The sequence below is a fragment of the Primulina tabacum genome, chromosome 8, assembly GCF_025594145.1.
Source record: "Primulina tabacum isolate GXHZ01 chromosome 8, ASM2559414v2, whole genome shotgun sequence".
Classification (NCBI taxonomy): Eukaryota; Viridiplantae; Streptophyta; class Magnoliopsida; order Lamiales; family Gesneriaceae; genus Primulina; species Primulina tabacum.
Window position 1 is genome coordinate 3,490,612 of NC_134557.1, and position 20,684 is coordinate 3,511,295.

Here is a 20,684-nt window from a genome sequence, read left to right on the forward strand (position 1 = left end):
GCGTCTTCCAAAGGTCGTTCGACTTTCAAACGGTAACTTAGGCGGAATATCCAAAAAGAAATTAAAGTTTAGCAAAAGAAAACATTATAAAAATAAATACAAGAAAATATAATATAAAAAACTAAATGGCCAGAACGAAACAACCCGCTGTGCGCCGAACCGGCCGACGTAAATCCGCCGGTGAGCGTCAATATGGGCGAAACTTCTTTTCATCTTTATCAGAATTTTCGGAACCCTATCTTATCTTAAGTTTTTTAATTATGGTATCGTTTCTCTGCAGCGGCAGGAGGTACTCCAACTTCAACTCCTCAGGTTTGGTGAAATTCATCTAAATCTCTCTCTAGTCGACTTTTTTTTTCTTTCAGAAATGTGATTTTTTTTAACTATGTTGACTGTTGTTTAATTCTGAGGTTTTAATTTCTCTAGCGTTCCTCTGGAACAAAGAGCCCTGGCGGTGCTCCACCAAGTGAGTTTCTCCCTTTTGGAGTTTGTGTATTTTCCTTTTACTGATATTTTTGTGTGTGTGAGTTTAATTGTGCTGCTCAGAGGTTTAGTAAAATTTATTTTGTTGTTTAATTTTTAGGAGCGAAGTTAATTACATTTACTTTCTTTTTGCCCAGCTAGTAGAGCCTATTTTTGCGTGGGTTTAATATTGTTGCTTGGGGGTCTAGCATAACTTATGTTTTAGTTTAATTTTTATGGAGTGTGCTGTGTTACTTTTATTTTTATTTTTTCAGCTAGTAGAGCTGGGCATGCACAAAAGAAGCGGCGGAACAGGCCAGGGACGGTGGCTCTTAGAGAGATCCGGAAATATCAGAAGTCCTGGAACCTTCTAATACCCGCTGCTCCATTCATTAGAACTGTAATATCTAATATCATGCACATGCTTCCTTATAGTTTGTTTTCAGTCTTATCTTGTGGTTCTTTAGGATATGTGTCTAGAATCAGAGCAGTGGTGCCGAGGGTACTGTGCGAGGGTACTGGTGTTGGATTAAATAATCAACAGGGATTTGATTGGACCGTATATGGAACCATGGTTCGCCGGAACGGTTGCGGTGCTTGAAACGGCAACTACCGTTCCAGTTCCAATGTTATGTTGCGGAACGGTTGTATAAAAAAATTAATAAATTCAAAAAATTGGTAAAAAAAATTAAAATATAAATTACATCATACGAAAAAATAAAATATATGAAGTTATTACAAATTAATCTCTCAATACAAAACTATTTTACAATAATAGCACAATAAGAAATACACACTAAAAATTATAACATACCAAAGCTAATACCATGAAGAGTGACGCGGAGGAGCGAGATAATTGTTATATTTTTCATCACTATCTCGTAGATTAAATTGATTTCGAACATTTGGATATTGACGTGATTGCCCATATGCGCGCCACATTCTGCCGAAAAACTCATTTTTAACTTCCGAATTAGCAAAAGTGGTCAACATGAAAGTTGTAGCTCTATGTGTTTTCTTTCATCTCCAATTGACCTCATGTCATTTGAAGGTTTGAGTAAAAAGTTATGCTCATTTTCCTAACATGTGTCAGTGCAAGAACAACGATACACACGACACACTTCGGGCCACTTTTGGCTCGTCTTCCCTAATGATTTGAACAAAACTCAAAACATGAAAGTTATAGCCTTATATCTTATCTTTCTAATGGAAGTGGCCTCACAACAATTGGATCAATATACAAGACATTATACTATAAACCACAACTACTGCCACATTTTTCATACCGTTTATGCACTTCCATTTCCTATTTGGCTCAAGATCAACTTTCTATTCTACACATTCATTTTCATAATCATCAACAACTATGAAATATAATACCAATAACATAACCATTGTATTACCATACACCGTAATGAACCATGAATATCTCATAACCATATTTTTTAAACACCAAAACCGTTCCGTTCCGCCCGTTCCGTTCCGCTTTCCCGTTAAATCGCCAATAAAACGTCGAAGAACAGCGCTACAACACAATCACCGATTTGCCCTGGAACTTTGGAACGGTTGTCACCGTTCCCGTTCCGTTCCGGCCGCATAACTGCCGTTCCGGCCGCATAACGGCCGTTCCGGCGAACCATGTATGGAACCCAGTGCATAATGTTAATTCATTGAATTTTATATTGGCTGCCTTTGTATCTTTTTGTTGTTTTGAATCATGGTATAAGTAGTGTCATTCCAAAGCTGTTCTTTTGAAGGCTGGTTTGCATCCACGCAGATGAAAAAAAAATGGACTACTGAATATTTGTAGTGTCTGTGCTTTGTTAGAGTTTGTTTTTGGGGCCCTATCTGGTTGTTTATAAGTGAGTATATGTCATCTAGTGACTGGAACAGGCATACTGAAGGGCACTTGTGTTTTTTTTGAGTGACTAGTTCAGAGGACCTGCTTTGAACACTTTTTGGAACTCAACGGATTTAATATGCTAATTGAATTTGGTATTGACATCTTTTTGTTCGTTTGGATGCCATGTTGTTAACAATGTTGTGCCGAGAATGGTATACACATATGTATAGATAACCACTTAACAACAGAAAGTATTTGGGGTGTTTAAATGCTTGTAACTTAAATGGTGTTTGAGTCTCTGTGGTTGCAGTGTCATGTCCAGGGATGGTAACTGCAATAAATTGATTATTTGGCTCTGTAGATAAAGCAAAACATTGAACTGTCAGCTTACTTGGCACTGAAGCACTGAAAGAATCATTATTTGACAATCTTTATTTGTTTCATGAGAATTAAAATTGACCCACGTAACTTTTGTGGAAATTTGTCCTATATTTGTCAGATGGAAAAAGTTCAAACTTATTTTCCTTGTGATTGACTTAGTATCTCAGGTGTAGGTTTTTCTCCCTCAAATTTGGTGTTCTGTGCATTGTTAATGCACATTCCGCTAAAACATACGTTCATGTTTATTTTTCTCCCGACTTCTACAGTGAGATTCTACTTCTTGTGATAATATAAAACCGATAGATATGTATTACATAAGGACAGACTTACTCGTGGGATTGCTTATATGATGTGCCTTTGTTATATGACATTAATAGTACGATTTTTCATGTCGTCCTAAATTTATTGAAAGTCAACATTTGGCTTGAAATTTGCATTGGTATTGCAAGGTTTGAAGCTACATTTCCTGTGTGTTGCTTTTTTCTTTTTAAATAAACCTGGAATGGTGAACTGACCATTGCCAAATGTGTAACAGGTGAGAGAAGTTACATCGTCAATTGCTCCAGACATCTCTCGCTGGCAAGCAGAAGCTTTGGTGGCCCTTCAGGAGGTACTATTACTTGTAATATTTTGCATCTTGACTGAAGACATTCTAGCTTGAATCCTTGCGATATACTCAGGTCTTTACTTTTTAGAAATTAAATAGCTTCATTGGATGGCTCACCTTGTGACACCAATCTCTATAACAGAGATTTTGTCCAGTTTTTTGAGGCAAAGTCATTAATCCTAAGAGAGCTTTCGAGTGAATCAGTTACAACGAAAACACAAGCCTTAATCTCACTGAGTGAGGTCGGCTATATGGATCCTCCTACACGTTCGAGTGAGTCAGCCAACATAATCAAATCAAACACTGGTAGACATAGTAAGAAAGAGGTGGAAATACTATTACCTCACACTGAGATAGTTTTATTTCCGGATTTAGTTGGCCTTCTCTGAATTTATTTCCTTTTGTTGGCACAATCTTATGATGGATTTCTGCTGCATGAGTGACACTTCAGAAATGTGTTCACTTCTCGGAGCAACTAGTTAATAATAATTTTGGTTTTGATTCCTTATAAATTTCCTTCATTCCTGATTTGATCACGGTCTTTCAGAATCAACTCAGCTAAGACGATGGTGATTATCTGACTTTCAGATTATAAGGAAGATTTAATATCACCATACAATCACTTGATTGTAAGATTTTGGTAGACTTGTTTAAAATACATCTTTCTTGGTCAACTACTCTGTTTATCCTTTCACATTAGATAATCATATACCAGATCTCTGGGTCTGCTGCAATAGCAATACTATCGATTTCTTGCATGTCATCTCCATCTTAGTTTGAGTTTGGATTGAGGGGTTGAAATCAATGATATGGGTGGTGTGAGATGATTTGGAGTAGGATTTGAAGTTTGGATGTATTTGAAATCTCCATAATATTTGTTGGTGCAAAAGCTTAAATTGAAAGATGGTGAATTTGAAATTTCCTCATATCAAAACTCGCCGAATGAAATGAATGGGCAATCATAGATGAAATCTTAAATTTCTGCTTATTTTAACATGGCGGCTATTGTTTGTGATTCTTTTTAGCTTGCTCTTGTAGGCCGCAGAGGATTTCATAGTTCAAATGTTTGAAGAGGCAATGCTGTGTGCAATTCATGCAAAGCGCGTGACACTAAGTAGGTTATGATCCTTGAACTTGTCATCAATGATTTACACGGATGGTTGGCCTAAATTAGTTTGCATGAGTGTGATAAGTATTGAAATCCACGTAGAAAATCTCAAGGCAATTTATTGGTTCAAGCGCTTGAACCAAGTGCTTTTCTTTTGTTTGATGTTTTTCGCTGAAAATTCGTTCTTTACTTAGTACTCCTAATTCGATGCCAATTTTTTTAATTGCTCAGTGAAGAAGGATTTTGAGCTGGCCCGTCGAATTGGAGGTAAAGGGCAGCCATGGTGAAAGCGCGTGTCACCTCATTATTGTGCAAGATGGCTGTTCATGATATGAATAATAACCCCCCTCATTTGAAAAATTGTAAGCATTTATTCAATGTAGAATTGCATCTAATCCTTAGGCAATATTATGCACAGTTAGCTTTCACTTCATTGAATACTAGTTGGTGTGCTCATTTTTTGTGAAACTGAGATTGGAGAGAATTTTCGCACTGTATTTCTTTTTTGGTCTGCTGACTTCTCTGTTGTAATTCAACATTTATGCCATCTAAATTCGATAATGTTATGTTTTCTATACTGGGTTTTGATTTTTTGCTTCTTTTTTTGTTCCACCCTTGGGGCTATGATTTTTCTTGTCTTAGACACGTCTCATTCATAAATTAGATGGCAAAATTTTTTAAACATTTTGGTGATCAAGATATAATATGTTTTATGGTTGTAAAAAGAATTACTACGAAATAAATTTGTCCACATATAAATCATGTCGTTGCACCCGATGAAACACGAACATTTCATAAATCATGTTATTCTATATCAATTTTTGTGTGTGTCTATATAATTTAAAAATTATGGCCATTTACTCGTATCTATACTGTTTGGCTTTTGCTAGTTCGGAAGTATTGGTTCAAATTATGACGTCATTTCTTTTTAGCTTTTTCTTATACCACAAAAATTAAAGAACCCAAACGTAGGATTTTGTTATAAAACATCGGGAAAGTGATTCCTCCTTTAATTTTGATGGTTGGACTTGGAAATAAATAAATATTGAAACTCATTAAAAAAAATTGAAAATTATACATATATAAAATATTTGAAATATTAATACCATTCTCAAATATAGCACTCATAATTATTCGCATTAAATTTCTAGGACCATCCCACAATCATGAAACTTCAAATCTACATGACTATAATGTACTATAGATATATGTATAGTCTACATAACACATGTTTTCCTTTAACGCCATCCTATCTAGGCAAATAATTTCAAACAAATCCCAATTTCAAGATTCAATTTTTTTCCGCGGCCGGTTTTCCCCTTTTACTTCCTGTATGGACAAGTGTCGGCAAAATCAACCCAAGATTCAAGATGTTGCGTGCTCTGAAGGTGATCTTTCAGATCTACTCTACGTTTTAGGTTTATTCTAAGTATCGTTGAGTTATTTGTTGAACCATTTTTCGTGCAGAGGTTATCGAATGGGAATCCGTGGACATGAATGAGCAAGAAGAAGATATCATTTCAAGAATGCACAGGCTTGTGGGAGACAAGTGAGAACCCAACTCCATGCTTCTTTTTGGCTCAAGACCTTTAACTGTTACTGCTGTAGATTAAAATAACATGCATGATTGAAAAAACAGGACTTGAGCATGCGGCCGGTGAAGGGTCGTCCCTTAACACAGTCCTTATTTAAAAATAACTCCGAGGCAGTGTAATATAATGTCTGTTAGATAGGTTTATGTTCATGTTAGCTAGCTAAGGTTTATTACAGTTGTCCTATCTAGGATTCTTTTCTTTGACATTTAATGAATGATCCAGGTGGGCTTTGATAGCTGGGAGAGTTCCGGGTCGAAAACCCGAGGAGATCGAGAGGTATTGGATGATGAAAACGACTACAGTTTCAAGAGTACCAAAGGGAAAGGGATAGCATTGGTGGCCATGGATTGAGTACTGGATTTATACTGGTACTTTATATTGATGTTTGTATTTGGTTTCAGGTGTAATTTAAACTTGATTTTATAAAATTCGAACTTAGCCATTAATTTTTATTATTAAATGTTTGTATTATGATTCGTGTTTGATTCATGAAGTTGTAATAAATGTGATTGTGCTTTAATTTGTTCCTTTTTGAATTCGTTGATCCCTTCTGTTAAACGAAAAGCTTTTGTTCATGTTTAGTTTAGGAATCAAGATCTATGATTATAGTTTCTTCGTATAAAAAATACAGTGTATTTAGGGAGATGGATTTGAAATCCATGAATTTCGATTACAGTTTATTTGTTAACAACGAGACAACAGATAAAATCTTAAGAGTATATCTCTTGTGCCCTACCAATATTCTCAATAAAAAGTAATACTCTTAGCATAAAAAGTAATATTTTTTCATGGATGACCCATATAAGATATCTATCTCACAAAATACGACCGTGAGACCGTCTCACACAAGTTTTTGCTAAATCTCAGATATATATCTTGTTTTTTTACTCATTAGTTACAAAAAGTAGAATAAATTTCAATCAACGTTGTTATTATCGGATGAACTTGAAATTCATCTTAATTAACATCAAATACTATATAAACATGTAAAAAACGAATTTGAAAATATAACTACAGGTTATCGATAATAATCATAAAATCATAATAAACAATGAACAATATAGTAAGCCCTAACTCTATCCACCTAGATATAATTAGGAGGAGTTTAGTTTGTATTCAAACGAAAAAGGTCTAGATCGCAAAGGTAGGATGACATTAACTTTTGAAACTAAAAAATAAATTTATTTTAAAATGTAGATCAAGGGAAATTTGCTACGTACTCCACCTAAATATGTTATCCCTTTGGGGAATACTGACGAAAGGTTGGTGTCACTTAAATTGATGGTACGAAATTGGTTGAACTTTGCAATCAACCCAACCGTAACACTTGGATTATGAGATTAATTGTGAATTCAAGAGTCGATATTATAATTAAGAGGACAGTAACCTGTAAAGTCGAGGACGTTCTTCCCTGTCGGTGGCCAATCTACGTATTTTACCACACCAATTAGTAACATAAATCCACTAAATATCGTATAAAAGAGTGAGAGCCTGTGTGCATGTTCGTTGTTTACCCTTTTGTCATATTTTGTGAGACATATATCTTATTTTGATCATACATGAAAAAATATTATTTTTTTTGCTAAGAGTATTACTTTTTATTGTGAATATCGGTATGATTGACCCGTCTCACGGATAAAGATTCGTGAGACTGTCTAACAAGAGATCTACTCTTTAATACTTTTATTAATTAGTTACATATACATTTAGTTTAATACCCAAAAAGTTACAAACGAAACCTAATTCAATCGAGACTGATTTTTAACAGAGCATGCTAAAATCAACCAATTCTTAATAAAAAAAAAAAAAATTTGTATCAAATTTGAAATATTAACTAATTAATCCAAAATAAAAATACTGAAAAAACTCACATAAACAAAAAACCTCAAATATCCTATAACAAACTATATAATTTTCACTATAATTAAAAACCATAATTCCAACAGTGATTAGCATTGATAATTTAGAAAAATGATTGATTTACTCATAGAGTCGTTTTGAAAAATTACTAGAAATCTGTATTATATATAATAATTAAGTCTATTAGAGAGATATAAAATTTTTTCTCCAAAATTGCCCTCCTATTATTCAATAGTTATTCCGTATATTTCTTAACTAACTATTATAGACATTATTAAATTTATTTATATATTATTTTAGGTGTAAAAAGCATAATTAAATTTAGTAATTGAGAAATTTATTTTTTTAATATATATAAACATCATAACCAGATTAATTATTTGAAAATAAAAATATATTATTTACATGTAACATATAATACTAAATATATTATATTATATTATACATACACATCACGTGTGCAATGATACTAGTTTAAATTAATGAACTATAAAAAAGAATGTAATAATTATTTACAAAATTAATCATATAAAATACAATTTCTCCTTGAAAATTCTCCCACTGCACGAGTCCGCGACGTCGAAATTTAAACTATATACAATTTTTTGTTTTATATTTCTCCCAAAGAAAGAAGTTGGAAATGAGATTTTATTTATTTCACATCCTTGGGCTTCTTAAAATATGATTGGTCGTTTGGTGGGCGTAAAATAAAACTGAAAACTACGTAATATACAACTTACTGATAAAATAAAGTATTATATTGAATTATATTAAAATAATTTTAGTGAAAAATCACAGCATAGCAGAAAAATGTTACGTCAAATACGAGACAAATATTTTTTTACATTTGATATTCTAAACCTTGCTACAATTTACTCAAACAAACTCTGTTTACACAAATTATTAAAAATTAAACGCACTAAATATCATGAATGAACAAAATACAATCAATCAATGATAAAACATTCTATTAGTCTAATTTTAAAAAAGAAATCGATGTCTCAAGCACTATAAATGATTAAAACAATATTTTGATGATTTTTTAATTAAAAAAATGAATCGAGTGTTTTATCAAATATCAATTGTATTTTGTCCATTCATAATGTTTAGTACATTTAATTTTTAATAATTTGTATAAACTTGACTTATTTGAACAAAGTATAACACGGTTTGAAACACAATGTATAGCAGATGATTTCGTCTCGGTTAATACACCTGATGTAGTTGTAGCATTTGGATTTGGTACGGGACCCTCGCAAAATGTGTGGATCCTATCTTTATGAACGATGTGTTGCTCATCTGGCGAAGCATATATTTACTTAGTAAATCACAAGTGAGTTGGGCCATAATATTTGATATCAGAGCGATTTTGCGTGGGTTTGGGATGGTGGGACAAATCTCAACGAGGACGTTGAGTCCCGAAAGAAGGGGTGAAAAAGCCTTTAGGCGAAATCTCACATCGCTAAACAACGGGAGAGATGCTGAGTATTTAAATGAGCGTGTAGCAACCCATTATGACGCGTTTTAAAACCGTGAGGCCTCGGGCCAAAGCAAACAATATCACAAGTGGGCTGGGCCGTGATATTTGATAGCAGAGCAACTCCGCATGGGTTTGGGATGGTGGTGCAAACCTCAGCGAGGACGCTAAGTCCCGAAAAAGGGGGTGAGAAGGCCCTTAAGCGAAATCACACATCGCTAAATAACGAGAGAGATGTTAGGCATTTAAATGAGCGTGTAACAATCTCTTGTGACGCGTTTTAAAGCCATGACGTCTCGGGACAAAGCGGACAATATCATAAGTGGGCTGGGCCATCTTTCAATTTCACCAATAAATCAATACAATTTCGATCTCATAATTATCCATTTATTTTCCTATTTCAAGTGGTGAAGTTTTCCCGAGACCCTGCTCGATGCCAATTTTTTTTTTTTGACTAGGTCTGAAGAATATAAACTATTATTTTTATAATTAATACAAAATTAAGTTGAAGTAAGCATTAGTGAATTTGAAGCCCCACACGTCTAAAGGACTGAATATCGACAAAAACCTTAATAGCCTAAAGCCTTCCTGGAACTTTGAATTCTAAATAATAAATAAATTTAATCCCAAGACCATGATTTTCTATTGCCACAAATATGTTTATATTTTATTTTTTATTTCTTCCATCGTAGCGTATAGAATCCATTTATCACAATTTTCTCTGATATCATATATATTCTTCCAAATATATTTTTTAAAATTTGAATTCCATTATTATTTATCATCTTCCGTGCATTAACATCGTTTGCTTTTTGTCGCATGAAAATATTTTTATATAAGATATTCGTGTTAACATTTAAATCCAAATAAAAAATGTGAAGTTTATCCATATTTTTTATTTTGAATTTAGATATTCGCGCAAACATCTTGTATAAAACACATCGAAAGTAACATCTTCGATGTATGACATACAAAACTGCATTTCTCTCATTACTATTTTTAAAGTGTCAAATGATAGGAATAAATTTCATTTTTACTTAAAATCTTATTTTATTTTCAGTCAAAGGATTTAGATGAATTTAAATTGAAACATGAAGGGTGTTTTAATGCTTCCAATTTGATGTAAGATTTAGAGAGTAGTTACGTAATGACATTTTGATTAAAATATACACAATGTGATTGAAAACGAGAGGTTTGAAATTATTGAATGTATCAATAATCTACATATTTAATTGGCATACAAAGTTAATTAAAAAAATAATATCGCGCCGACTTTTATTAATTAATTTTTTTTTTTTCAACTTTAGAAATAAAATCAATTTTACAAAGAAATTACAACGAGACATGCGAGTTATGAGTGGTGAAGTGTGAACCGGCTAAAACTAAATAATCATTAATCTTCAAATAAGCGTGGAATTTTTTTGCTAATGGTCTGCGTGATTTTTTCGTAAAAAAATTAAACGCGTATGGAAAAGTCTTCAAGGAGAAAACACATAAATAAATATCTCCACGAATTGTTTTTAATATTGATTATTATCGGGTCTAAGATGTTGGGAAATTAATAAATAAATAAATAATTGGGATATTGTTGTACATAGACAGACAGGGTAATTGTTCTTTTAGAGTCCTCGGTAGCCACAATTTTTTTGTAATTAAAAAATGAGTAGGTCTTTTTTAAGACGGTCTCATAGATCTTTATCTGTGAGATGTGTTAACCCTACCGATATTCAAAATAAAAAGTAACACTCTTAGCATAAAAAATAATACTTTTCATGGATGACCCAAATAAGAGATCCGTCTCACAAAATACTACCCGTGAGATCGTCTCACACAAATTTTTGCCTTAAACGATTTAAGTCTTCTTATGTTGAAGGGAATAATTAGTAATCGAATGATTTAATTAAAGAGATAAAATAAATTATGTTGATTGAGGTTTACATATGGTTAATTAAGTACTATCTATGTGTTCTTTCGGATTACACTGGCTTCTTTTTTTTTTCCGATTATCTCAAATATATAGTCTAATTTCTATATTTGCAAGAGTTTTTGTGATTTTTAATTTAGAATTTTTTTTCCAAAAGGCAGATGATGGAAATTATTGTAAACTGGATCGGTATTTCGAATTTTCGAGCAATCTAAATGATATCCAATTAAAAATATTTTTTTTTTATCACGCGCAGATTAGATATTCGGAATAGATTTTATCTTATTTTTGGGTAGAAATAATACTAAAATATGATTGGATGTAATATCGTCACTTCCTCCATGACGATGATAAGAGTTCGTCAGCAACGTGTCGTTTTATTTATTTAAAAATTGTGCGAAAATAATGAGGAGTTATTCGCCAAGGGGTTAAAAGAAAAGAATCTTTGAATGGTTCGTCATGTTGACTTTATAAAAATTATATATATTTTTATTATTATAAATGACAAACAAACAAAACTATATTGTATAAAACCACAAAACTCCAAACGTTAATTGATGAAGCGATTCGGACATTACAAGGGAAAAATTTATTTTTTAGATTAAATAATTTTCGAATGTAGATCCTTGTTTCCACTAATTTAAAGGCAGCTTCTCTTTGAAATTTTTAGGCGAAGAATTTATGTATACCTACGAGTTGCCAAGAAAATGTCCCGTAATCAAGTGCAGAAACATCACTCTTTTTTCGTTTTTAACTTAATAATTTCTCTCTAATTGTCAATGGCTGTTAATCGACGCCATAATTTCTCTAATAAATCTCATAATATCCCTTTAATTTCCCTGCGATGGCCTAGAAATTAGAGATAGGTTTGGGTTTGAACTTTCACACGGCTAGTGTGCTGGACAATGGCCTCACATTCACGCCACCCGTAGCACACTACATCTCAAATAATCGATATTATCTCATATATATTTTTTATGACGTGGCACATGGTGTACACGTCAAATCCACGTAATAGTTTGTAAATTAAGTTAGTAAGTTAAATCGTACTAGACAAGTCATGCGTGACAAGTTCAAATGAGATAGGAAAAATCGAACTCTTTATCATTAGCCAATCGTTCACACACTCCACCAACTCGAACATTTCATTAAAAATATGATATCATCTAATATTAAAACTACAACCGATGTCATCATCTATGTATACATTATGTTACTATGTATACTATATGTTATATCGAAGTAATATTATTATTGTACATGTACGTAACACGTGTAAAAGAGGACTAGTCTAATCATATCATAGAAACTAAATGACTAAAGAATGAATTATGTTTTGTGATTACATTTTTTTTAAGTATTTGTGAATACAGTGTATTATAAGATAGTTTCATATGTCTATTTATTATATTTATCATGAAAGTAATATTTTTTACACGTAGAATAATATTTTTTATTAATAGATTGAAGTGAAGATTTATATTATAAAATTAATATATTAGATATAAAAGTTTTTGGAATAAAAAAATCTATAATGTGGTGGCGTTTTGAAGTGGTCAGCTTATCTCTGTTCTCCCACCACCATTCGCATACCATCCAAGCCATCTTTCCGCTTTTTCCACACCTTTTGTTCTTTTATAAATCCCTCCTTCCCCTCTCCTTCGTTCTAAGAGAAGCTTCCACTTGTACCTCAGAAAATCTCTCACCATCTTCACTCTCAATTTTCCCACATTTTCTTGGTAAAGAAAAAAGCATTTTCATTTCATTATTGATGTAATCTGGAATCAAACTCCCAATTTTAACTTTTCTTGATCAGAATCAGTTGAGCCCAAACACTAGTATTTTTGTTCTTTATTATTTGGAATGGAGAAAGTGGGAATTTGGGATCAAGAGACTGTGATCGGTGAGCTAACTCAAGGGAGGGAATATGCAAATCAGCTGCAAAAGGAGCTTAATCCCCCTGCTACTTCAAGAGAGGCCTGTGCTTTTCTACTGCAGAGGATACTTTCTTCTTACGATAATGCTTTGAGTCTGCTTGAGTACATGGCTTTACTTGGATATGGAGAACGCCTTTCGAAAAATTCTGCTTTCAGTATATCGGAGTCACCTGTTTCGTTTGAGGGTATCCACCGGAGTGAAGCATCGGACACGGATTCTAATGATCAAATCCGCGTTTCGAAGAGAAGGTATTAACCTTTATTGGGGATTTACATTTGGATTAATCTTAATATCTTTATTTTTGACACGTTTTATTTTTTTCTTGGGCATTTACAGAAAGACACTGCCAAAATTGAGTGAACAAATGCGGGTTTGCTCCGAGACAGGAGTTGGAAATGACGGCTATAATTGGAGGAAATATGGACAGAAAGATATTCAGGGGGCTACTCATCCAAGGTGAGACATCATGTAGAGTAGGCTTAATGTTATTGTATTTAAATCCTTTTATTTCTTGGATAATAGCTAAACGTAGAAATTCATTTTATAACACTACGTTGATTGAGAGAAATTTTGGAGTGATTTTATGATCTTGATGTCTACTGGGCCATACCCAAGAACTCATTTCGATGACCACTAAGAACTTCAGAACCTTATTTTTGACACTCCTTTTCCGTGATGCCTTTGATTGCTTCTAATAAAGTTACACAGTTTACAGCTTCGCCTCACGCAAGATTTGGTGACAAAGAAATCATTTTTTCTGCTTCCTCATGTGATTATATTCCTTCAGTTTGTGTTGTGGAGTCTTCTCTGACTCTTGAAACCAGGGAGTTCACTGAGTTTTTCTTTTCTTTTCTTTTCTTTGCTTTTTCCCTCTCAATGTGATTGTTTATGTCATCTTTTTAGTTGTAAGAAATTGGAATTTTGATAATTAGATGGGGTAAGAACATGTGTCAACCCTTTCCTGTTGAGGAGCTTTGACAGTAAATAAAAACATCCTTAATTTATTCTTTTGCTACGGATCTTGTTTTGTTTATGCAACTGAATGATGCGCGCTTTGTCAGATGAACCATCCATGTTAATTCTTGCCCTTCAGGGATGCAATATTTGTCGACATTTTCTTGAACATGTTAGCAAGCAAAGGGAACAAGTTTAATTAAAGCTTGTCATGCCACGAATCCAAAATGCAGCATCAAAAACCACTTTAAAATATCATTAAAAAAATCAGTCTATTTTTGTAATTGACGTGAAGCATTTTTTTAATATTGTAAGATGAAATAGAACAAAACAATGTTTAAATTGGATCGCTGACCTATAGAGTTATCAAAACATATTAAGGCTCGCCCAAACTTGAGAAATAGATAGGTTAAATTCTCAATATAAAGACTCCCCAAAATGCAATCCAAGTTGCGGGGTTCGCCCCAATGTCCTACTCCACGGGGCATGCCATAGCTTTTTTAGTGGTGTTGTAAAACAAGACATGTCTTGTTGATAAGTTCTTTACAATTTATGTTTTCCTAAAGAAATATTACAGTATGACAATGTTACACATCATTGTATATCATTTCGCTAACCTTCTTGTTTATAGGGGGAGTAACGTTTGGGGCCATCTTATTGTCAATAAAAGGTTATTATATCGTTGTTGAAATTGTTATTATCGTCATTATTAAATATGAGCAATTTGCGTTGATGTTACCTACATTTTATGTATTTAAAAGTTATTTTCCTCGGCATGTTAAAACTCTTACACTTGATTAGAAATATAAATGTCATGTGCATAAAATATAGGAAAAATAAATGTAAATAACCCTTACTAGTTTTATAAGACGATTGGTGCATGGTGGATAAACAACTTGATTTTATTGATACCAAACTCTTGTGGCCTCGAGAGAGCCAAGCCACTGGGTCCATCTCCCCTAGGTCGGCCTCAACCAGATCGTCCAAGGACTAACAGGTTGCAATGTTGGGGGCATCAATCACTAGAGATCGTCCAACTAGGTCGGACCCCACCATAGATCGCCCAAGGGCAAATAGGTCGCGCGCTATGTTTGATGCCTCATGAACAGGCCGGATTGAATAGAACATATCAACGGAATATCCTGCCAATAACGGAATCAAATCGATCTAAGAGTCGGTATCATTGAACCTCTTACTCACTTTTAGCATGGAAGATCGTTATGGGGATGTGGTGTTATTGGGAGGTATCTGTTCGACGAGGGCAAGCGCCCCATCTGAGAATACCATGAGGAAAAAAAAGGACTTGCCTTCCAGCCTTGAACCCGGCCTCCAAAGTCAACCCTCCCCGGGCGACCTCCCAACTTAATGACAAAGTAACTACTCCGTCGGCAGATGGAGTATCCCATAAATCAGGGTTTTTACTTGGATCTGGAGGATACATGTTTCAGAGGTGGGCATTTACACTCAAAATTGACCATAAGTGGTATTCCTTCTACAATATAAATAGGAGATTTCATTTACAAATATGAGAATCATCTTCGATATTCACTAAACATACTTGTCATTTTTCCAGTATTCGACTTGATCGTTGGATGGAATACACCGGAGTACGTCTCCAGCCCCTACTCTCATGTTCTTCATCTGTTTTCAGGCAAGCAGCATCAAACATTTCTCAGTGTTGACCCGGAAGTATCAACCCATACATCTTTTCGGGGTATCACCTTGATTGATTTTAAACATGCTATTCATACATTATATAATATAGAAAATAAAAATTATTTTTATTCACACCAGTCTTCTACAGATTCAGTATTACTATGATCATATTGATTTTCAAGAAGAAATTCGATGCTACCCATGGATCAGAGTCCTACTTTGGACATGCAGTTGGATATTAAAGCCAGACACGAATTTCCCTTTTTAATTCATCAGCTTGATGAGATAACTCTACTATTCGCCATAAGGACCCGAAAAATTTAATGGATATTATGCGTGGTGTGTGTGAAGATGCATGACTCGGGGGGCAGTGGAAAAGGACAAAAACAGTACATCAAAGCATAACGGAAAGCGTCGAAGAACGTGCATTATAAGATCGCCAGATCAAATAGTTAATCAAAATTACCAAGTAAACAAATAGCAACAGGTGAACCTATTTCAAAGTGGGTAATTTTGAATAAACTGGCTAGATCCTAGTTGAATAAATTTATAGCCCAAGATCTGCTTTTCTCTTTGCGTAGCTGACGCTATCATCCAAAACCATTTTCCAATCAAATTTATACTCGAAACCTCTTCCCGTAAGCAGCGTAGAAACGCACTTGGTTTCTCTTTTCAGGCATTCAAATCGCCTGAAAACAGAACAAATACAAATTTTAGTCGATGATTAGCGTCGCAGAAATGCCCTTAACCTGCTTGAAAACAAGAACTATAATTAAATCCTAGTACTTAGAAACGTAAAAAGTTGCTCTTTCTTGATGCTAAATTCTGGATACTTGCTCCGGTAGTAGCTGGCGATTTCAGCTATGGAAACATATCCGTTGGAGCATAAAAATCGACCACTGATAGAGTCCTCTTCCATGCAGAAAATGTGGGCATTAGACACGTCCTCAACGTGAACAATTGGGACTCTTGCAAGCAGCTCTTCCAAGAACTTCAGGGAGTTGTACGCAGATTCATCATTTGTCAGCGGCGCCAAAATTGACGGTAAGCTTCCGGGCGTGCTTGGCATTAGAGTTTCGCCACCCACAAGGCCACAGGCCAGTGTTACCACCTCTATCTTGCCATTGCCAGATCTCAAAATTTCCTTCTCAGCCAAAATTTTTGACAGGGTGTATGTATTCCTACAAAAGTTCTCGATTATATTCCTATTTCCTGTCTAGAACACATTCACTCTAACGTCAAATCGTTCACCCTAAAAAAATTCAAGTGTTTACGTAAAAATTTTAAGGATACATACAATTAACCACGCGAGTACTCAAAAAGAACATAATCTGAGAAGTCAAGCATCTACCTGAAGAACAATACTGCTGTAAGGGTTAGAGAAATCGAGAGGCGTCCAACAAGTTTCGTCCATGACTTCTTTGTATCCACTCCCATCTTCCTTCAATGGCGAAGCAGCAACCACAGAGGCAGTGTAGACAAGCCTCCTCACTGTTCCTGATCTGATGCAAATGCTTGCAATGCTCCTGGCTGAATCAACAGTGGCATCCACCACATTGTCGTGCTGTTTTATTGTCGAAATCAATCTTAAAGCTCTTGAACAAAATGGAATGTTAGAACAAAAATAGAAAACTGCATTTACTTTATTAAAAAGAGAAAACCTTGAATCCCGGGGAGTGGAGCAATGGCGTTGCAGCATGGAAAACAAACTCACAACCTTGGATTGCTTCCTCAAATTCCTCAGGTTTATAAGTATCGGCTTCAAACAGCTTCAATCTTGTGTCTGCCCCATGAAAGCTCTTCAAGATGTCTATCTTTGGATGATCATCTGTAAATCAAATCCATTCGCAACATTAGAACCAACAAAAATGGTAAAAAAAAGAAGATATATATAGACAATATTTACAAGGATATACATATAGAGTGTGTGCTCGTGTCTCCCCTGAAATCAAGAATTCCAACAGCCTCACATGAATCTGATCTCTACCCAAAATCAACAATAAAAAGTTGTAAAAAGAAACAGTACAGTAGCAATTTACGCGCACGCGCGCGCACACCCCTAGTTTCCTTAGTGTTGCATGTACAGTATACCCTTCATCAAGTAGTATCTTTACCAACGAAGATGCGATATAACCCCCGCCTCCGGTCACACAAACCACACAACCACTCGTCCATTATTTCTTGGTTAAATTTCGGTGCTTCCAATTGTGCCACGCATTTGAATGTCAGACACCGATAAGATAGAGTTCCTCTTTAAAATAATAAAATATTCAGAAAATAAATAGACTAATATGTTAGTATCAATCATGAGGCCTACAACTAATGCTGCCTGAGTTATCGTTCCAAAGCCAGATTGGATTTGAACCACTATAGAAAATTAAACAAATCCGTTTATCGGAGTTCGGACCGGGGATTGTGGTCATCATGGCCTGTCTAACCGACCGATCCAGTAAGTAACGGAAAGAAAAGGATCCACCCGACTTCTTCTTCAATATCTTTATAAACCGGTCGGTTTTTGCAATACTTTTTTTAAGAGTACCCTCGTCTACTCGCAATGTTTCATGGATTTATTTTTTAAACTTTTTTCACTTTGAGAGACGTTTTTATATTCTGTAAAAAATTTATTGAATGAGCAATATCAAATTGCTGCCTACGCAATTCGGCCCAAACCGAACATAATTTAATTGGTCAAACGTCTAAGCATGTAATACGGTCTGGCCCATTTTTCCAAAATTAATAGACCATTAAACAATACGTACGAAAGATAATAATAACTCAGCCGTTACTCGAATAATTTTTATATCTAACTAGAACTAAAATCAGTTAAAATTACTTTTTTAAAAAATTATAATAAAGGAAAAAAACACGCTTTTACGTGGTAAACAATAATTTAAAAAAAAAACCATTTTATTTATTGCAAATGTATAACATACAGCTAGATCACCTCCAACTATAAAATCGTATGAAAGGATATAAGTCGACAATAGTCTAAATTCTTAGCAACCGAAATTGAATCATGAGCCACAAAAGTTCAACCATTTGCCAAACATCAAACACCCAAGGTAGTCAGTCTATCCACCCGTGAAACAACTATCTAGCAGCTACGTCACCCTTCCATTTCTTGGCCAAATCATCCAAGCCCGCCGAAGAACTTAGGGCTCTGGCCGCTTCCTCTTTAAGCGCCCGCATTCGACTCCGAATCCCTTCCCCTTCTTCCCCTTCCATCAAACTCTTTACCACATCACAAACTTCAACCCTTCCCACCAACCCATTTTCACCAGCTTTGGGCCTCAACGCGACTTTTACATCCTCATGCAGCAATACGGCGTTCATTTTCTGCTCTGCGTGCAGAGGCCACGCGATCAACGGTACCCCACTCACCACAGTCTCAAGTGTTGAGTTCCATCCACAGTGAGATAAAAACGCGCAGGTGGAACCGTGGGCTAATATCTGTGCCTGCGGCGCCCACATAGGCACGACTAGGCCACGGTTCTTGGTCCTGTCGATAAACTTCTCCGGCAGATATGATAAAGGATCGTCGAGACCAGAGGGAGATTTGTCACTTGGGCATCTGATAACCCACAAGAATCTTTGATTGCTCATCTCTAAACCCAATGCAAGTTCGGTTATTTGAGCATGAGACAAAGTCCCACCGCTCCCGAAAGAAACAAACAGCACAGAACTGTTTGGCTGTTCATCCAACCAGTTTGAACATACAGACGAATTCTGAACTCCAGAACTTGAACCCATTTGAATCAATGGGCCAATTGCGTGAATATCTGGCTTACCCTTTTCTTTTTTCTGTAAATCTTCAAATGCACCAGGCTCCATTTGTTTAAAGCTGTTCACTATAACCCCTACAGGCGCCGTTCGGAACTTATCTGCGAGACGCAAGATCCATTTATAGGCGTCATTTTTCCTGTCTTGAGCCGGATCAAAAAGATCGCTTCCATGTATCGGGATGCAGCCTGGAATCTGCAACTTCTCCGGCAGATCCCGATACTCACACGACACCGTTTTATCTAACTTGGGCAGGTTAAAGAAAACAGACAAAGTCATGGCTGAAGATGGGAAGAAAAGGTAGGGCGGAATCTTGAATTCACGAGCCACATCAAATGTATCAACCGCAAACATGTCAGCAACAAACGCGGCAAATTTGTTGCTCCCATTCAAAGACCCAAACGCATCGCGAATCAACGGCAGGGAGCGAGTGATCGTCAGTGCCATACGGGTCTCGGATTTGATAATTCCAGGATAATCATCAAAGGTAACTGGCGGGAGGATGATGAAGTGTAAGGCGGGAGGGAGGGTGAAAAGAAAGGATCTCTGAGCATCGGAGAGGGGCCCGTTGTTAGGCAGGAAGAAGGTTGTGGATAAGTTGTGGCGGTGGAGTAGTTTTTTTGCGAATTCTACCAATGGAATCAAGTGGCCCATGCCTGGAGTTGGGACAATTGCGATGCGCACAGCTGAGTTCTCCATGGGAGCGAGTGTGTTTTTGAAAGGATGATTTGTGAAAAAGACGGAGAGTATGGCTTCAAATATATAATAATGAAGTTGAGTCGGTGGGGCCATGCCCACATTGTTTTCGTTTATTTATTTTTAATATGACATTTTATTTTATATAAATTATAAAAATGGACTTGTGACCATTTTATATTTGACAATAAAAATGGCATTATTTTAATTTTACTATCAATTTCTCCATGTATATATCTATCTATCGTGAATATTCGTGAGTGCTTAAATTTTGATACTTTAAAAATCATCAAATATATTTTATTCCGTTATTTTTTATTTTTTATTTTTGAAAAGTAGCGAAGTGATAATTGAATTACCTGCTTAACTCAATTCTTTCTAGAAACAACAATTGGACATATGT

At 35.1% G+C, this 20,684-nt stretch overlaps 3 protein-coding genes and 1 pseudogene across 3 annotated transcripts; 2 read left to right on the forward strand and 2 right to left on the reverse strand.

Annotated features, from left to right (window-relative positions):
• Positions 1-69: 69 nt before the first annotated feature.
• LOC142553022 (histone H3-like centromeric protein CENH3) lies at positions 70-4,987 on the forward strand. Its single transcript, XM_075662999.1, has 7 exons — positions 70-180; positions 281-312; positions 427-466; positions 738-862; positions 3,222-3,296; positions 4,332-4,407; positions 4,633-4,987. Exons 1-7 carry the CDS (start codon positions 126-128, stop codon positions 4,686-4,688), a joined length of 459 nt encoding a protein of 152 aa, XP_075519114.1. The 5' UTR covers positions 70-125; the 3' UTR covers positions 4,689-4,987.
• A 7,850-nt stretch (positions 4,988-12,837) lies between these two features.
• Positions 12,838-14,199, forward strand: LOC142553023 (putative WRKY transcription factor 53). The gene is made up of 2 exons (XM_075663000.1): positions 12,838-13,443; positions 13,532-14,199. The coding sequence occupies exons 1-2, from the start codon at positions 13,121-13,123 to the stop codon at positions 13,653-13,655; spliced, it is 447 nt and encodes a 148-aa protein (XP_075519115.1). The 5' UTR covers positions 12,838-13,120; the 3' UTR covers positions 13,656-14,199.
• A 2,010-nt stretch (positions 14,200-16,209) lies between these two features.
• Positions 16,210-18,528, reverse strand: LOC142554298 (NADPH HC-toxin reductase 1-like; annotated as a pseudogene).
• Positions 18,529-18,694: 166 nt separating this feature from the next.
• On the reverse strand, positions 18,695-20,344 carry LOC142553024 (hydroquinone glucosyltransferase-like). Its single transcript, XM_075663001.1, has one exon. It carries the CDS (start codon positions 20,282-20,284, stop codon positions 18,896-18,898), a length of 1,389 nt encoding a protein of 462 aa, XP_075519116.1. The 5' UTR covers positions 20,285-20,344; the 3' UTR covers positions 18,695-18,895.
• Positions 20,345-20,684: the final 340 nt, after the last annotated feature.